Source organism: Artemia franciscana, chromosome 2, assembly GCF_032884065.1.
Source record: "Artemia franciscana chromosome 2, ASM3288406v1, whole genome shotgun sequence".
Classification (NCBI taxonomy): Eukaryota; Metazoa; Arthropoda; class Branchiopoda; order Anostraca; family Artemiidae; genus Artemia; species Artemia franciscana.
In genome coordinates this window covers 39,906,672-39,926,177 of record NC_088864.1, presented here as the reverse complement: position 1 = coordinate 39,926,177, position 19,506 = coordinate 39,906,672, and the positions used below count along the sequence as shown (strand labels likewise).

The 19,506-nt window shown below is 34.3% G+C and overlaps 1 protein-coding gene and 1 long non-coding RNA gene across 2 annotated transcripts in view; both read left to right on the top strand.

Annotated features, from left to right (window-relative positions):
* The window catches only part of LOC136041498 (uncharacterized), a 34,711-nt gene extending 29,494 nt beyond the window's left edge, over window positions 1-5,217 (top strand). Inside the window, exon 4 of the mRNA XM_065726198.1 lies at window positions 5,024-5,217. Within this exon, the coding sequence (XP_065582270.1) occupies window positions 5,024-5,141 (118 nt within the window). The 3' untranslated portion in view covers window positions 5,142-5,217. The remainder of the gene's footprint in view (window positions 1-5,023) is intronic.
* LOC136041511 (uncharacterized) overlaps window positions 1-19,506 on the top strand; it is a 183,028-nt gene that overhangs the window by 150,261 nt on the left and 13,261 nt on the right. The window lies entirely within an intron of this gene.

The window sequence follows — 19,506 nt, the reverse complement described above, 5'->3', positions numbered from 1 at the left end:
GAAGAATAAGCACAAGTCCAAGATACGTGACCGACATAACTGGACCAGATCCGCCCTCTTTGGTGGAGTTGGGGAGGGGGAGAGTAATTCGGAAGAATGAGAAAAAATGAGGTATTTGTAACCTACGAACGGGTGATCAGACCTAACTGAAATTTGATATTTCAAAGGATCTTGGGCTTTAGAACTCACATTTTAAATCTCGACCAGATCCAGTGACATTTTGAGGAGCTGGAGGGGGAAACTGGAATTCTTGGAAAACGTGATAATCTAGGTATTTTACGAATGGGTGATTGAATATTAATGAAACTTGATATATAGAAGAATTTTACGTCTCAGATGCTTCATTTTCAATTCGAATCGGATCTGAGGACATCGTGGGTTGGAGGGAGAAACAGAAATCTTGGAAACCGGAAACACTTAGAGTGGAGAGACCGGGATGAAACTTGATGGAAAGAATAAGCACAAGTTATGGATAAGTGATTGACATAATTGGAACGGATCCGTTCTCTTTGGGGAAGCTGGGGGTTGTTAATTTGGAAAAATAAAAATGGAGGTATTTTTAACTTAAGAACGGGTGACCGGATCTTAATAAAATTGGACATTAAGAAGGAACTCATGCCCCAGAGCCCTTATTTCATATCTCGACCAGATCTGTTGACTTTGGAGGGAGTTGGAGGGGGAAGCGATCTTTACGCTAAAGTTTGACTTTTTCTCTCAGCTCTACTTTTTAAAACAGTAAAAAACTTTAGCGTAAAGAGCGGGGCTTTGAGGAGGGAACAGCCCCTTTCATATACGGAGTAATTTTTGTTTGTTTTAAATTTTAATTTCGCTCGTTATTTTCAGTTTAAAAAACTTGTTTTTTATTTAATTTTTGAACGTTTTTGAATTAATGTATGTTTTGATTTTGGCTCTCCGCACATGAATAGTTAAAATGAAATTTGCATATTAATTAATTTTTTTGGCTAAATGGCTTTCTCATATTTTTTATCGGACGATTTTGAGAAAAAAAGGAGCGCGGGAGTAGGAAGAGTCACCCTAAAATCTTTTGGTTATTTAAAAAGGCAACTAGAACTTTTAATTTTTACGAATGTTTTTATTAGTAATAAACACAACTTACGAATTAACTTACGTAACGAACTTCTATATTCACATGTTTTTATTACTTCTATGAGGGGGTTTCACCCCCACCCTTTAATCCCTCGCTATTTACATTAAAGCTTAAATTCTGTCCCAATTCCTTAAGAATGACCCCTGAATCACAAAGGCCGCAGAATAAATACTTGAAATTAATAAAATTAATTTAGCGTAAAGAGCAAGGCATTAGGAGAAGGTGAACCCCTTATATTTATAATAATTTCTGTTCGTTTTAAGTTTTAATGCTGCTCCTTACTTTCAGTCGAAAAAACCTTTTCGTATTTATTTTTTCATTGTTTTTTTTAATGCAAAAAAAATCCTGCGCCCCCTTCATGGAAATGTTCTTCCCCCATTTCAAATTCCTCCATGGAAAGTTCCCCCTGCATAACCCCCTCCCATCAACCCTTCCTCCACCCAAAAAAATCCCTTGAAAGCGTCTGTACACTTCCCAAAAATCATTACTATGTGTAAACACTGGTCAAAGTTTGTAACTTACAGTCCGTCCCACGAGGACTGTGGGAGAGTAAGTCGTCCCAAAATACATAGTTATTAAGCTTTTCGGGTATTCTGAATAAAATGGCTATCTACGAATTTTGATTTGTTGAGTTTGGGAAAAAATGAGCGTTGGAGGGGGCCTAGGTGCCCTCCACTTTTTTCGGTCACTTGAAAAGGCACTAGAACTTTCAATATCCTTTAGAAAGAGCCTTCTCGTGACATTCTAAGACCCTTGGTCGATATGATCAACCCTTGAAAAAAAAAAACAAACAAACAAAGAAACACGCATCTGGCAAAAAATACAAAATTCCACATTTTGTAGAAAAAAGCTTGAAATCTTCTACTGTAGGGTTCTCTGATACGCTGAATCTGATGGTGTGATTTTCGTTAAGATTCTATGACTTTTAAGGGGTATTTGCTCCTAATTTCTAAAATAAGTCAAATAATAAGTCAAGTAAACTTGATGAAACTCATATATTTAAAATTAGCATTAAAATGCGATTCTTTTGATGTAACTGTTGTTATAAACATTCCATTTTTTAGAGTTTCCGTTACTATAGAGCCGGGCCGCTCTTTACGGGTCGTTCGTTATCACGAACTGTTTGACAACAATAAATTTTGAGGACTTATTAAACTTAATCAGTCTGTTCTTTTTGCTGGCTTCTGAAATTAAATTTAGGCAAAAAAGCAATTTTATGCTTACAATAGTTAATTTAGTTGACATTTGGCTCATAAAATGTTACGTTTAAAAAAAAACCTATGATATAAAAGAACGATGGATAATCTTTATTTACAAGAAAACTTTTGTTGGGTTAGTTTTGCAATCAATTACAGTAGGGAAAAATCACTTTCAACAAGCTGTTATAATCACTTGGGAACAGGAAAACTAAAAAAGTCTCATTATCAAAATTCTTTTGAGATGTTCAAAGTAACTAATATTACAATAGAATCTGACAATCATGACAAAAATTATATTTCGCGAAAAGTCTTTCGGCTTTCAAAATTTAAACATTTGAAATCGATTGTAAGCCAAGTCCAAACCCCATTTTTTGAAGAAAAAACTAGCTTTGAAATATTCACATGCAATATTTTCTGCTCAAACTTCATGTCAAAGGAGGCAAAAACCAAAAAGAATATAAGCACAAAAAACACTTCCTTACTCAGTCAACCAAAATTTTGTTTTTATTCACATTTTTTTTTATACCTGAGAATCATTTTACAAGCACAGCTAATGGCTATTTGGCCCAAGAAGCTTAGCTTGTCCATCCAAAAGCTTATGGGGTTTATTTTTATAACTTCGTTCCCAATGAACATAGTAAATCTATTGACTTCTTACCTAAGCTGAGCATACTTCTTAAATCTCGGTTTTACGGCAAAGTTGTGCCAACGACCTTTATTTAGGGTTGGAGCAACGATCCTTATTTAAGGTCGTGGTCAGGGAGGGGGCTCGAAATTTGTAAATTCATTAGCCATTAAGCCATAGGTAAGTTATTTTTGGGTATGTTTTACCCGTTCAAAAATGAAAGAGTGTGTGATTTGCCGTCTCTTTTGGCGTTTTGAAGGCTCAACATTTAACTCTGAACCCACTCTCGTTGGTTTTCGGGTAGTCAATGACGACATTCAAGGCCTGGTTAATTAAACGACAGTAAACATGTTTTCATGCTCATTCCTTGGTATATAAATTACTAGCTGTTGGGGTGGCGCTTCGCGCCACCCCAACACCTAGTTGGAGGGGGCGCTTCGCGCCCCCCCAAGCCCCCCGCGCGCGTAAGTCGTTACGTGCCATATTAGTTACGCGCCATTGTAGTTGTGTCCCTATGTCCCACCCGTGAATATAGATATATATATATATATATATATATATATATATATATATATATATATATATATATATATGTTTTTAACTACGTAAAACTTGCGAATATACAACATTCTTTGCTGTCCCATTGTCTGTGCATATAAATAGATTGTCAGGTTTACCGACTCTTGAACATGCAGCATATAATGGTCAATGGGAAAACAATCCGTATTCAGATCTATACCTCATGATTCTAATGATTGCCCTTGAGCTTTGTTGATGGTGATTGCTAATCGACCATTCCCTGAGTCGCCATCGTCATTTATATATTGTTTTTTATTGTTTTTTTTATTTTTATTTATATTTTTTTAGTTTTCTTTTTCTCCTTTATTTTTCAGTTTTTTTCCCTTTTTTAGTTTTTTTTTCTTTTTAGTTCTTTTAGTTTTTACCTTTTTTAGTTTTTTTTAGTTTTTTAGATGAAAATTTTTTTAGTTTTATTCCTTTTTTTATTTTCAGTTTTTTATTTGTTTTTACCTTTTTTTTTAGCTTTTTTAGTTTTTTTTCGTTTTTTCTTTTTATTTTTTTTTTAGTTTTTATCTTTTTTATTTTTTTCATTTTTATTCTTAATTTTTTTTTATTAGTTTTTAGTTTTTTTGTAGTTTTTGCCTTTTTTAGTTTTTTCAGTTTTTTTTTTTAGTTTTTAGATTTTTACCTTTTTTAGCCTAACCAGGATTTGAACCTGGGACCTTCATTCTCCGTTCTGACACCCTCTCTCACCGAGTGACTACTCCAGCATATTCATTTTGGTGTTTTAAATGGTATATTATTAACCAAATTAATGTGTTTTACAATATACTAAGCATCGTCATAACAAAAATGACGACAACTAATTTCATGACGTCAGTCAACACAGAAATTAAGTTCTGAAATTAAGTCATGAAATTAGTTGCCGTCATTTTTGCTTTGACGGTGAAGTCATTCAAGTTATATAAGACATATGTTCACGTAGAAATCTATTAATGTTTAAGTTTGCAATGACTGATGAAGATGCTCAAAGAGTCTATGCCAAAAAACTTGCTGCTGATAGCGAAAGTCAGAAAAGAAAGCGTGCCGAGGAACTATCAGCAGCAAGTTTTTTGGCATAGACTCTTTGAGCATCTTCATCAGTCATTGTAAACTTAAACATTAATAGATTTCTACGTGAACATATGTCTTATATAACTTGAATGACGTCACCGTCAAAGCAAAAATGACGACAACTAATTTCATGACGTCAGCCGACACAGAAACATGACGTCACCTGACAACTAATTTCATGACGTCAGCCGACACAGAAACATGACGTCACCTGATCCACAGATCCACAGACAGACAACTTATTTATATATATATAGATTTATATATATAGATACTGAAAACAGTTCGTTTCTAAACATTCCGAAGTAAAATGAAAAGATGTGAGTTTATAGGTAAGTCTATATAGTCAATAAAGTCTATAGGCTTTTCAGAGGTTTGAAATTTCACGTCAATAGATTCTTTAATAATTTTCATATAAGACCAATTGCTCCGAGGATTTTTCTTTCTTTTTCTTTACAGGGATCACTGCTCCCGTCTCCGTGACTACTGTCTCAGCCAAAGTCCGATTGAAGCTTGTTATCCAGGAAGTAGCTGTGGTGGACATGCTTCTTGGGTTCACTGTGCATTCCAAGTCTAATTAAATTGATGTGTATTTAACTGTCCAAAAGGGATTTCTAATTAAATTGATAAATAAAATCGTAAAATGGCGTAAATTGTCTTATATTTGTGCATTAAAAAGGTTAGTTTATTTCCATTGGTTCATTTTCGTTACGTGTTACCACGATCCTTAAGTGTATGTCAGAGGAGAAACCAAGTCGCCCACCTCTTTTCATCATTTTTATGGCACTTGGTATTAACCAAGTGACATATAGCAATCGCAAATTCTATCGGTCTGTCTGTCTGTCTGTCGGTCCCGGCTTTGCTACATTAGTCACTTCCAGGTAAGCTAGGGCGATGACATTTGGCAGGCGCATCAGGGACTGGACCAGATTAAATTAGAAATAGTCGTTTTCCCGATTTGACTAGCTAGGAGGGAGTGGGGGGCCGGTTAATTCGGAAAAGATAGAAAAAATGAAGTATTTTTAACTTACAAACGGTTGATCAGATCTTAATGAATTTGATGTTTGGAAGGATATCCTGTCTCAGAGCTCTTATTTTAAATCCCGACCAGATTTGGTGACATTGGGGGGAGTTGGGAGGGGGAAACCTAAAATCTTGGAAAACACTTAGAGTGGATGGGTCGGGATGAAACTTGGTGGGAAAAATAAGCGGAAGTCCCAGATACATGATTGACATAACCGGAACATATTTGCTCTCTTTGGGGTAGTTGAGGGGATAGGATTAATTCTGAAAAATTTGAAAAAATGAGGTATTTTTAACTTATGAACGGGTGATCGGATCTCAATGAAATTTGATATACAGAAGGATATCGCGTCTCAAAGCTCTTATTTTAAATCCCGACCGGATCTGGTGACATTGGGGGGAGTTTGGGTGGGGGACCTAAAATCATGGAAAACGCTTAGAATGAAGGGATCAGGATGAAACTTGGTGGGAAAAATAAGAAGAAGTTTCAGATACGTGATTCAAATAGTTGGAACAGATCCACTCTATTTGGGGGAATTTGGGGGGGGGGTTAATTCTGAAAAAATCGAAAAAACGACGTATTTTTAACTTACGAAAGAGTGATCAGATCTTCATGAAACTTCATATTTAGAGGGACCTCGTAACTCAGATCTTTTATTTTAAATCTCAACCAGATTCAGCGTCATAGCAGGGGGGGGGCAGTTGGGGGATGGGCCCGGAAATCTTAGAAAATACTTAAAGTGGTGAGATCAGGATGAAACTGGATGAGAAAAATAAAAAGAAGTCTAAGATACGTGACTGACATAACCGAAAAGGATCTCCTCTCTTTGGTGGAGTTGGGGGGGGGGGTTAATTTTGAAAAATGAGGTATTTGTAACTTACGAACAGGTGATCAGATCTTAATGAAATTTGATATTTAGAAGTATCTTGGGCCTTAAAGCTCTTATTTACAACAAGACATTCCAACCAGATCCAATGACTTTGGGGATAGTCGGAGGGGGAAACCGGAATTCTGGGAAAACGTGAAAATTTGGGTAACTTTATCTTACGATTAGGTGATCGGATCTTAACGAAACTTGATATATAGAAGAATATTATGTCTCAGATGCTCCATTTTCGACTCGACTTGGGTTCGGGGACATAGCGGTTGCAGGAGGGAAACAGAAATCTTGGGAAACGCTTGGAGTGGAGAGATCGGGATGAAACTTGATGGGAAGAATAAGCACAAGTTCTAGATGCGTGATTGACATAATCGGAACAGATCCGTTCTCTTTAAAGGAGCTTGGGGGTGTTAACTTGGAAAAATTAGAAAATTTGAGGTATTTTAAACTTAAGAACGGGTGACCGGATCTTAATGACATTTAATATCTAGAAAAAATTCATGTCTCAGAGCTCTTATTTCGAATCCCGACCAAATTTATTGACATTAGTGGGAGTTGGGGGAAATCGGAAATCTTGGAAAACGCTTAGAGTGGAGGAATCGGGATGAAGCTTGGTGGATAGAATAAGCAAATGTCGTAGATACGTGATTGCCATAACCATGCTGGATTCGCTCTCTGCGGGGAAGTTGGAAGGAGGGGTTCAGTGGTTTTGCGAGTTTGGTGCTTCTAGGCGTGCTAGGACAATGAAAATTGGTAGGCGTGTCAGGGAGCTGCACAAATTGACTTGATAAAGTCGTCTTCTCAGAATCGACCATCTGGGGGGCTAAAGGGAGAGGAAAAATTAGAAAAAATAAGGTATTTATAACTTACGAGTGGGTGATCAGATCTTATTGAATTTTAGTATTTAGAAGGACATCGTGACTCAGAGCTCTCATTTTAAATTCTGACCGGGATTAAGCCTCTGATTTTCCTTTTAAATCAATTTATTGATTCTTAGAATTTTGTTAGAGCTCATACCTTATGAGCTCTTAGCTCTTGTTGTTATTTTAAGTTTTGAGCTAATAGAACAAACATAAGACCTGATCGTTCGTTTGCAAGAAATTTTAAGCAAGTAAAAACAATAAAAGCTTTTCAAGTCAGAATATTTCCTGTAAGTGTACACCCTGCGTTAATGTGATCTAAATTAAAAAAACTAAATTTGGCGAACTTGCATATTGTGAAGCATGTTACAATTACTTTATTCTTGACAAAGTTTATGATTATCCGGCTCAGCCAAATGGGCTAGTACTCTCCCAATTTTGATACGTGTTTTCTAAAATAGACACAAAATACATATGTTAATATTTTTCCGTTATGGCAAGTTTTCACCAAATGTTTTATTGTTAAGACAAAAAAACTTAATTTTTTTCTGCTAAAGGGTTGCTGACCTTTTTGCTAAAGCCTTAAATAGGTTTGCTAAGTTTCAATCCAAGACTGATACCCTAATTTTGTCACTTTTGGCATTGGTAGATTGTTGAATGAACTGATTTTATCTTATTTTTTCCCTTCATCCGTTCTTCTTCTATTTATTTCTAAGCATTTTTCTTGTTCTCATTTAAATTTTCTAATCTTGAACCTAAGCTTTAGTGTAGTCGCATGTCTTGATGTTATTGTGAGTCATCGGTTGGCAGGCAAGTTACTTTACAGTAGTTTGGTCTTATTCAGTCTTAAGATAAGATAAGATGTTTATTAAAAAAAAAAAAAAAAAAATCTCTATCACAAGCCCACAAAGGGCTGAATACAATCTTCGGAGTCGACAAATCAAATGGTTGCACTAAAACTGGAAAAAATGCAAAAAACAACTATGAAAAAGAAAATTCATAATGAATAATTATTTATCAGTCGATAACTAAACTGTAATAAGTCAATTAAAACTTTCAAAAGATAAGAATTTTTCAAACTAGAATTAAACAAATACGTATCAGAAAAAGAATTAAAAGGGACATTAAAAAAAAGGGAAGGGGGCAAAATAAGCGAATAAACACAAAAAAGAACAAGATATATATATATATATATATATATATATATATATATATATATATATATATATATATATATATATATATATATATATATATATATATATATATATATATATATATATATACTAGCTGTTGGGGTGGCGCTTCGCGCCACCCCAACACCTAGTTGGTGGGGGCGCTTCGCGCCCCCCCCCCCCCCAAGCCCCCCCGCGCGCGTAAGTCGTTACGCGCCATATTAGTTACGCGCCATTGTAGTTGTGTCCCTATGTCCCACCTGTGAATATAGATATATATATATATATATATATATATATATATATATATATATATATATATATATATATATATATATATATATATATATATATATATATATATATATATATATATATATATATATATATGTTTTTAACTACGTAAAACTTGCGAATATACAACATTCTTTGCTGTCCCATTGTCTGTGCATATAAATAGATTGTCAGGTTTACCGACTCTTGAACATGCAACATATAATTGTCCATGGGAAAACAATCCGTATTCAGATCTATACCTCATGATTCTAATGATTGCCCTTGAGCTTTGTTGATGGTGATTGCTAATCGACCATTCCCTGAGTCGCCATCGTCATTTATATATCCCCCTGTGCACCCCGGCGTCCCCTTTGTAGTTATGTCCCTGTGTCCCGGTCGTCATTTATATTCCCTGTGTCCCGGTCGTCATTTGTGTCCCGGTGTTCCAGTCTGTGATTTCTCTTTGAGTGTCTCGGGCGTCATTTATATTCCTTGTGTCCCGGTGTCCCGGTCGTCATTTATATCCCCCCGTGCCCCCCGGCGTCCCCATTGTAGTTGTGTCCCTGTGTCCCGGTCGTCATTTATATTCCCTGTGTCCCGGTCGTCATTTGTATCCCGGTGTCCCGGTCTGTATATACATTCGTTTTTTAGTTTTGTTTTTCTCCTTTAATTTTTTCCTTTTTTCTTTTTTTTCTTTTTTAGTTTATTTAGATTTTTAGATTTTTTAGTTTTTTTATTAGTTTTTAGTTTTTTTGTAGTTTTTACCATTTTTTTAGTTTTTTAGTTTTTTTTTTTTACTTATGTCCTGGTCGTCATTTATACTCCCTGTGTCCCGGTCGTCATTTGTGTCTCGGTGCTTTGTTGATTGCTAATTTATATTATATTTATATTTATATTTTTTATATTTATTAATATTTTTTTAGTTTTCTTTTTCTCTTATTTTTCAGTTTTTTCCTTTTTTTTAGTTTTTTCTTTTATAGTTTTTAGTTTTTTTTTGTTTTTTACCTTTTTTTAGTTTTTTTAGTTTTTTTTAGTTTTTTAGCTTTTTTAGTTTTTTTATTAGTTTTTAGTTTTTTTTTAGTTTTTGCCTTTTTTTAGTTTTTTCAGTTTTTTTTAGTTTTTAGTTTTTTACCTTTTTTTAGTTTTTTTAGTTTTTTAGCTTTTTTAGTTTTTTTTCTTTTTAGTTTTTTTGTAGTTTTTACCTTTTTTAGTTTTTTTATTAGTTTTTAGTTTTTTTGTAGTTTTTACCATTTTTTTAGTTTTTTAGTTTTTTTTTTTTTACTTATGTCCTGGTCGTCATTTATACTCCCTGTGTCCCGGTCGTCATTTGTGTCTCGGTGCTTTGTTGATTGCTAATTTATATTATATTTATATTTATATTTTTTATATTTATTAATATTTTTTTAGTTTTCTTTTTCTCTTATTTTTCAGTTTTTTCCTTTTTTTTAGTTTTTTCTTTTTTAGTTTTTAGTTTTTTTTTGTTTTTTACCTTTTTTTAGTTTTTTTAGTTTTTTTTAGTTTTTTAGCTTTTTTAGTTTTTTTATTAGTTTTTAGTTTTTTTTTAGTTTTTGCCTTTTTTTTAGTTTTTTCAGTTTTTTTTAGTTTTTAGTTTTTTACCTTTTTTTAGTTTTTTTAGTTTTTTAGCTTTTTTAGTTTTTTTTCTTTTTAGTTTTTTTGTAGTTTTTACCTTTTTTAGTTTTTTTTCTTCTTTTGTATTAGTGTGAAATAATTCAGACGTCATATGCGGACAAACACGACGTCACTTGACAGACAGACAGACAGACATAACCCACAAACAACTTATTTTTATATATATTTATTCATATTTTTTTAGTTTTCTTTTTCTCTTTTATTTTTCAGTTTTTTCCTTTTTTTTAGTTTTTTTCTTTTTTAGTTTTTAGTTTTTTTTTAGTTTTTTACCTTTTTTTAGTTTTTTTTTAGTTTTTTTAGTTTTTTAGCTTTTTTAGTTTTTTTTATTAGTTTTTATTTTTTTGTAGTTTTTGCCTTTTTTTATTTTTTTCAGTTTTTTTTTAGTTATTAAATTTTTACCTTTTTTTAGTTTTTTTTAGTTTTTTAGCTTTTTTAGTTTTTTTTCTTTTTAGTTTTTTTTGTAGTTTTTACCTTTTTTAGTTTTTTTCTTCTTTTGTATTAGTGTGAAGTAATTCAGACGTCATATGCGAACAAACATGACGTCACCTGATCCACAGATCCACAGATCCACAGACAACTTATTTTTATATATATAGATATATATATATATATATATATATAAATGACGACCGGGACACCGGGACATAGGGAATATAAATGACGACCGGGACATAAGGAATGTTCGATTAGCAATCACCATCAACAAAGCACCGGGACACAAATGACGACCGGGACACAGGGAACATAAATGACTACCAGGACTCTCAAAGAAAAATTACAGACCGGGACACCGGAACACAAATGACGACCGGAACAAAAATGACGACCGGGACACCGTGACACAGGGAATATAAATGACGACCGCGACACGAAAAGAGAAATTACAGAATGGGACAACGGGACACAAATGACAACCGGGACACAGGGAAACAACAACAACGGGGACGCCAGGGGGCACAGGGAGATATATAAATGACGACGGGGACACAGGGAATGTTCGATTAGCAATCACCATCAACAAAGCTCAAGGACAATCATTAGAATAATAAGGTATAGATCTGAATACAGATTGTTTTTCCCATGGACAATTATATGTTGCATGTTCAAGAGTCGGTAAACCTGACAATCATTTATATGCACAGACAATGGGACAGCCAAGAATGTTGTATATTCGCAAGATTTACGTAGTTAAATATATATATATATATATATATATATATATATATATATATATATATATATATATATATATATATATATATATATATATATATATATATATATATATATATATATATATATATATATATATACGTACGTACGCACAAATCTTCTATAATAACTAAAGTGTAGTTATAAATTTCTGATGTAAAATCAAAAGTCATATCTGACGTCTCTAACTGTTTTCGATGGAGTATATCTTCGGACATTTTTGACTTATATTTTTCCCATAACTCTGTAAGAGCTGATGGAGAGCAAGTTGTTAAAATGATGCCAAACAATGCACGAATTGGACTTGGGGTTGACGTTTCGCACGCGTCATTGATGCAGTTATCCCAGTGTTGGTCGTTCTCCAATAAATTCAGAGCTTGGCATGCACTACGGTAAGTGTCATGTATAGTTAGTACCGTTTACAGTTCTCAAATACTCAAAGGATGTCAGACCAGGTACATTCACCAAAAGCAGGCGTAGAAAGAAGCATTCATGTTGATTGGGGTGTATTATATTCCCTCTGTCCCGGTCGTCATTTGTGTCCCGGTCTGTAATTTCTATTTGAGTGTTTTTTCTTTTTAGTATTTTTTAGTTTTTTACATTTTTTCTTTTTTCAGTTTTCTTTTTCTTCTTTATTTTCAGCTTCACTATGAAATACATTTTAACTATAATCTGGTAGGCATTGATGACCTTATCCAAGTCAAAATCCCAAATCCAATCATCATTGTTATAATTTTCAGTTTTGATATGTTTTGACTCTCGCTGTCCAGGTGGATTTTCATGTAACTGCGCGGTTTTGCGTTCTTTAGCCTCAAGCCTGTTTCCTTGCTGTTCTTTTGATTCCTCGGCACGCTTTCTTTTCTGACTTTCTCTATCAGCAGCAAGTTTTTTGGCATAGACTCTTTGAGCATCTTCATCGGCTTTTGCCATTGTAAGTTCATCAGTCATTTTAAACTTAAACATTAATAGATTTCTACGTGAACATATATGTCTTAAATATCTTTAATGACGTCACCGTCATAGCAAAAATGACGACAACTAACTTCATGACGTCAGTCGACACAGAAACATGACGTCACCTGATCCACAGACAGACACACAGACAGACAACTTATTTTTATATATCTATCTTCTATCTATCTATCTATCTATATATATAAAAATAAGTTGTCTGTCTGTCTGTGGATCTGTGGATCAGGTGACGTCATGTTTCTGTGTCGGCTGACGTCATGAAAATAGTTGTCAGGTGACGTCATGTTTCTGTGTCGGCTGACGTCATGAAATTAGTTGTCGTCATTTTTGCTTTGACGGTGACGTTATTCAAGTTATATAAGACATATGTTCACGTAGAAATCCCCCCAAGCCCCCCCGCGCGCGTAAGTCGTTACGCGCCATATTAGTTACGCGCCATTGTAGTTGTGTCCCTGTGTCCCACCTGTAAATATAGATAGATTTATATATGTGTTTCAAACTACGTAAAAATTGCGAATAAACAACATTCTTGACTTTCCCATTGTCTGTGCATATACAAAGCCGTATGTACTAATAATGACGTCATATGCAAACGCTCTTTTTACAAACAAACAAACATGCATCCACACAACTCGTTTTTATATAGATAGATAGATAGATAGATACAATACAAATTAACTGGGTAAAACTTGCGAATATACAACATTCTTCGCTGTCCAATTGTCGCTGCATATAAATACATTGTCAGGTTTAGCGACCCTTGAACATGCAACGTACAATTGTCCATGGGAAAAACAATCAGTATTAAGATCTATACCACATTTTTCTAATGATTGACCTTGAGCTTTGTTAATGGTGATTGCAAATACTAATCGAATTGGGAATTGCAATCTTTTAAATTGAAAAAGCAAATCCGTTGGAATCATGGGAATGCGAGGAATAAGAACAGCCTCACCTCCATAAGGCCCTGTCAAGATTGTGGCCTCTATTAGGTTTTCCATTGTTTTTTTTACGGCAAGTCGCGTGCCATTGCAAAGCTTTGGTGGGTTGATATTTCTTAAAAGTATTATTGGTACGCCTATTTTTAGTTGTAGCACGTGTGGTGGAAACCCTGAAGGATCTATGGAATTTAAAAATTCAGATGGATAATTAACCGCTTCATTTGGTTCCAAAACTGTGTCGACTGACTTGTAAAGGACTGCCTGGTCTCGAATCTTGGTCAAAACAATATTGTTGATTTCGTGGACGTCTATATTTTTGGGTGCAAGAATCGCTCTTTCACTTAGGCATTTATTATTTTTATAATTTTTTAGAATATTCGGAAATACTTTTTCAATAAATTCATTTTTGGACGTCACTAAATTACAGAAATCAGCAGGTAGTTGTATACGTCGTGAAATTGAGTCTACTGTTTGACCAGAGTCATCGTTTTGCAATAGGACACGCATATTTGTAGTTAATTTTAATATTTTAACGTGTGCCCATAAATTAGAATTTGTTAGGCAAGCATTCATTTCGTCTGCAGTAGTTAAACTACGTAAAAATTGCGAATATGCAACATTCTTGGCTTTCCCATTGTCTCTGCATATACAAAGCCGTATGTACTAATAATGACATCATATGCAAACGCTCTTTTTACAAACAAACAAACATGCATACACACAACTCGTTTTTATATAGATAGATAGATAGATAGATACAATACAAATTAACTGCGTAAAACTTGCGAATATACAACATTCTTCGCTGTCCAATTGTCGCTGCATATAAATAGATTGTCAGGTTTACCGACCCTCGAACATGCAACGTACAATTGTCCATGGGAAAAACAATCAGTATTAAGATCTATACCACATTTTTCTAATGATTGACCTTGAGCTTTGTTAATGGTGATTGCAAATGCTAATCGAATTGGGAATTGCAATCTTTTAAATTGAAAAGGCAGATCCGTTGGAATCATGGGAATGCGAGGAATAAGAACAGCCTCACCCTCAAAAGGCCCTGTCAAGATTGTGGCCTCTATTAGGTTTTCCATTGTTTTTTTTTACGGCAAGTCGAGTGCCATTGCAAAGCTTTGGTGGGTTTATATTTCTTAAAAGTATTATTGGTACGCCTATTTTTAGTTGTAGCACGTGTGGTGGAAACCCTGAAAGATCTATGGAATTTAAAAATTCAAATGGATAATTAACCGCTTCATTTGGTTCCAAAACTGTGTCGACTGACTTGTAAAGGACTGCCTGGTCTCGGATCTTGGTCAAAACAATATTGTTGATTTCGTGGACGTCTATATTTTTGGGTGCGAGAATCGCTCTTTCACTTAGCCATTTATTATTTTTATAATTTTTTAGAATATTCGGAAATACTTTTTCAATCAATTCATTTTTGGACGTCACTAAATTACAGAAATCAGCAGGTAGTTGTATACGTCCTGAAATTGAGTCTACTGGGAGCTTTCCGTTTCCAATTGTCAGCAATTGATCTGAAAATGTTTGACCAGAGTCATCGTTTTGCAATCGGACACGCATATTTGTAGTTAATTTTAATATTTTTACGTGTGTCCATAAATTAGAATTTTTCAGGCAAGCATTCATTCGTCTTCAATGGCTCTGGTGGTGCAGCCAATAGAGGAAGTTTAACTTTTCCTGAGGCGCAACACATTCCCATTGTTTCACCATTGAATTTCAAGGCCTTGCAATAGGGACAAATTTTAGACATTGTCCCGATTTGAACACATCTACTCAAGCTATAATCATCGACTGGGTTGTACCTGAATGCCAGGCGATAACTTTCAGGTTGCTCTGATTCCTTGGCACGCATTCTTTTCTTACTTTCTCTATCAGCAGCAAGACTGATTTCTTGCTGTTCTTGTGATTCCTCGGCACGCTTTCTTTTCTTACTTTCTCTATCAGCAGCAAGCCTGATTTCTTGCTGTTCTTGTAATTCCTCGGCACGCCTTCTTTTTTTACTTTCTCTTTTAGCAGCAAGTCTGCTTCCGCGTTGCTCTGGTAGTTCCTCGGCACGCTTTCTGTTCTTTTTTTCTCTATCAGCCTCAAGCCTGTTTCCTTGCTGTTCTTTTGATTCCTCGGCACGCTTTCTGTTCTTTCTTTCTCTATCAGCCTCAAGCCTGTTTCCTTGCTGTTCTTTTGATTCCTCAGCACGCTTTCTTTTCTGACTTTCTCTATCAGCAGCAAGTTTTTTGGCATAGACTCTTTGAGCATCTTCATCGGCTTTTGCCATGGTAAGTTCATCAGTCATTGTAAACTTAAACATTAATAGATTTCTACGCGAACATATGTCTTATATAACTTGAATGACGTCACCTTCAAAGCAAAAATGACGGCAACTAATTTCATGACGTCAGCCGAAACATGACGTCACCTGATCCACAGATCCACAGACAGACAGACAACTTATTTTTATATATATAGACTTCTATATATACAAAAATAAGTTGTCTGTCTTTCTGTGGATCAGGTGACGTCATGTTTCTGTGTCGGCTGACGTCATGAAATTAGTTGTCGTCATTTTTGCTTTGACGGTGACGTCATTCAAGTTATATAAGACATATGTTCACGTAGAAATCTATTAATGTTTAAGTTTACAATGACTGATTAAGAGGCTCAAAGAGTCTATGCCAAAAAACTTGCTGCTGATAGTTCCTCGGCACGCTTTCTTTTCTGACTTTCTCTATCAGCAGCAAGTTTTTTGGCATAGACTCTTTGAGCATCTTCATCAGTCATTGTAAACTTAAACATTAATAGATTTCTACGTGAACATATGTCTTATATAACTTGAATGACGTCACCGTCAAAGCAAAAATGACGGCAACTAATTTCATGACTATTTCAGAACTTAATTTCTGTGTTGACTGACGTCATGAAATTAGTTGTCGTCATTTTTGTTATGACGATGCTTAGTATATTGTAAAACACATTAATTTGGTTAATAATATACCATTTAAAACACCAAAATGAACATGCTGGAGTAGTCACTCGGTGAGAGAGGGTGTCAGAACGGAGAATGAAGGTCCCAGGTTCAAATCCTGGTTAGGCTAAAAATGGTAAAAATCTAAAAACTAAAAAAAAAACTGAAAAACTAAAAAAGGCAAAAACTACAAAAAAACTAAAAACTAATAAAAAAAAAATTAAGAATAAAAATAAAAAAAATAAAAAAGATAAAAACTAAAAAAAAAGTAAAAAGAAAAAACGAAAAAAAACTAAAAAGCTAAAAAAAAGGTAAAAATCAATAAAAAACTGAAAAGAAAAAAAGGAATAAAACTAAAAAAATTTCATCTAAAAAACTAAAAAAAACTAAAAAAGGTAAAAACTAAAAGAACTAAAAAGAAAAAAAAAACTAAAAAAAGGAAACAAACTGAAAAATAAAGGAGAAAAAGAAAACTAAAAAAATATAAATAAAAATAAAAAAACTAAAAAGATAAAAACTTCAAAAAAAAACTAATAAGAAAAAAGAAAAAAACTAAAAAACCTAAAAAAAGGTCAAAACCAATAAAAAAAAACTAAAAGGAAAAAAAGGGAAAAAATTAAAAATTTATTTCATCATATACCAATTCAAAAACGAATGTATACCGGGATGACGACCGGGACACAGGGAATATAAATGACACAACTACAACGGGGACGCCGGGGGGCACAGGGGGATATAAATGACGACCGGGACACCGGGACACAAGGAATATAAATGACGCCCGGGACACTCAAAGAGAAATCAGAGACTGGGACACCGGGACACAAATGACGACCGGGACACAGGGGAATATAAATGACGACCGGGACAAAGGGACATAACTACAAAGGGACGCCGGGGTGCACAGGGGGATATATAAATGACAATGGCGACTCAGGGAATGGTCGATTAGCAATCACCATCAACAAAGCTCAAGGGCAATCATTAGAATCATGAGGTATAGATCTGAATACGGATTGTTTTCCCATTGACCATTATATGTTGTATGTTCAAGAGTCGGTAAACCTGACAATCTATTTATATGCACAGACAATGGGACAGCAAAGAATGTTGTATATTCGCAAGTTTTACGTAGTTAAAAACACACATATATATATATATATATATATATATATATATATATATATATATATATATCTATATATATAAAAATAAGTTGTCTGTGGATGGATGGATGGATGGATGTGTGGATGGATGTGTCAGGTGACGTCACCTGAAAAAACTGGATTAGGTGACGTCAAAACTGAAAAAACTAAAAAAAGGCAAAAACTACAAAAAAACTAAAAACTAATAAAAAAAATAAAAAAGCTAAAAAACTAAAAAAACTATAAAGGTAAAAACCAATAAAAAACTAAAAAAAAAACTGAAAAAAACTAAAAAAAGGCAAAAACTACAAAAAAAAACTAAAAACTAATAAAAAAAGTAAAAAAGCTAAAAAACTAAAAAAACTAAAAAAACTAAAAAAAGGTAAAAAACTAAAAAAAATAAAAAATAAAAAAAAACTAAAAAAAAGGAAAAAACTGAAAAATAAGCTAAAATAAAGGTAAAAACCAATAAAAAACTAAAAAAAAAAAGGAAAAAACTAATAAATGACGACACTCAAAGAGAAAGCGACCAGGACAAAAGGAATGTTCGATTAGCAATCAACAAAGCACCGGGACACAGGGAGTATAAATGACGACCAGGACATAAGTAAAAAAAAAAAAACTATCTAAAAGGCAAAAACTACAAAAAAAACTAAAAACTAATAAAAAAGCTAAAAAACTAAAAAAAACTAAAAAAAAGGCAAAAACTACAAAAAAACTAAAATACACCGGGATACAAATGACGACCGGGGACACAGGGAATATAAATAACGACCGGGACACAGGGACACAACTACAACGGGGACACCGGGGGAAACAGGGGGATATAAATGACGACCGGGACAAAAAAACTAAAAAGAAATAAAAACTAAAAACTAATAAAAAAAACTAAAAAATCTAAAAATCTAAATAAGCTAAAAAAGAAAAAAAAAGGAAAAAAATAAAGGAGAAAAACAAAACTAAAAAACGAATGTATATACAGACCGGGACACCGGGATACAAATGATGACCGGGACCCGGGACACAGGGAATATAAATGACGACCGGGACACAGGGACACAACTACAACGGGGACACCGGGGAAACAGGGGGATAACCTGACAATCTATTTATATGCAAAGACAATGGGACAGCAAAGAATGTTGTATATTCGCAAGTTTTACGTAGTTAAAACCATATATATATATATATCTATATTCACAGGTGGGACCTAGGGACACAACTACAATGGCGCGTAACTATTATGGCGCGTAACGACTTACGCGCGCGGGGGGGCTTGGGGGGGGCGCGAAGCGCCCCCACCAACTAGGTGTTGGGGTGGCGCGAAGCGCCACCCCAACAGCTAGTATATATATATATATATATATATATATATATATATATATATATATATATCTATATTCACAGGTGGGACATAGGGACACAACTACAATGGCGCGTAACTAATATGGCGCGTAACGACTTACGCGCTCGGGGGGGATTGGGGGGCGCGTAGCGCCCCCACCAACTAGGTGTTGGGGTGGCGCGAAGCGCCACCCCAACAGCTAGTATAGATATAAAAATATGTTGTCTGTCAGTCTGTCTGTCTGTCTGTCGAGTGACGTCATTATATGACGTCTGAATAATTTCATCATATACCAATTCAAAAACGAATGTATTCAAGCTGAAGTAGCTGAGTTGATAAAGCGTTATGTGCCAGGTCCGAGAGGTTTCAGGTTTGAATCTTGGCTTTAGCATTAATACAAAAGAAGAAAAAAACCTAAAAAAGGTAAAAACTACAAAAAAACTAAAAGGAAAATACTAAAAAAACTAAAAAAGCTAAAA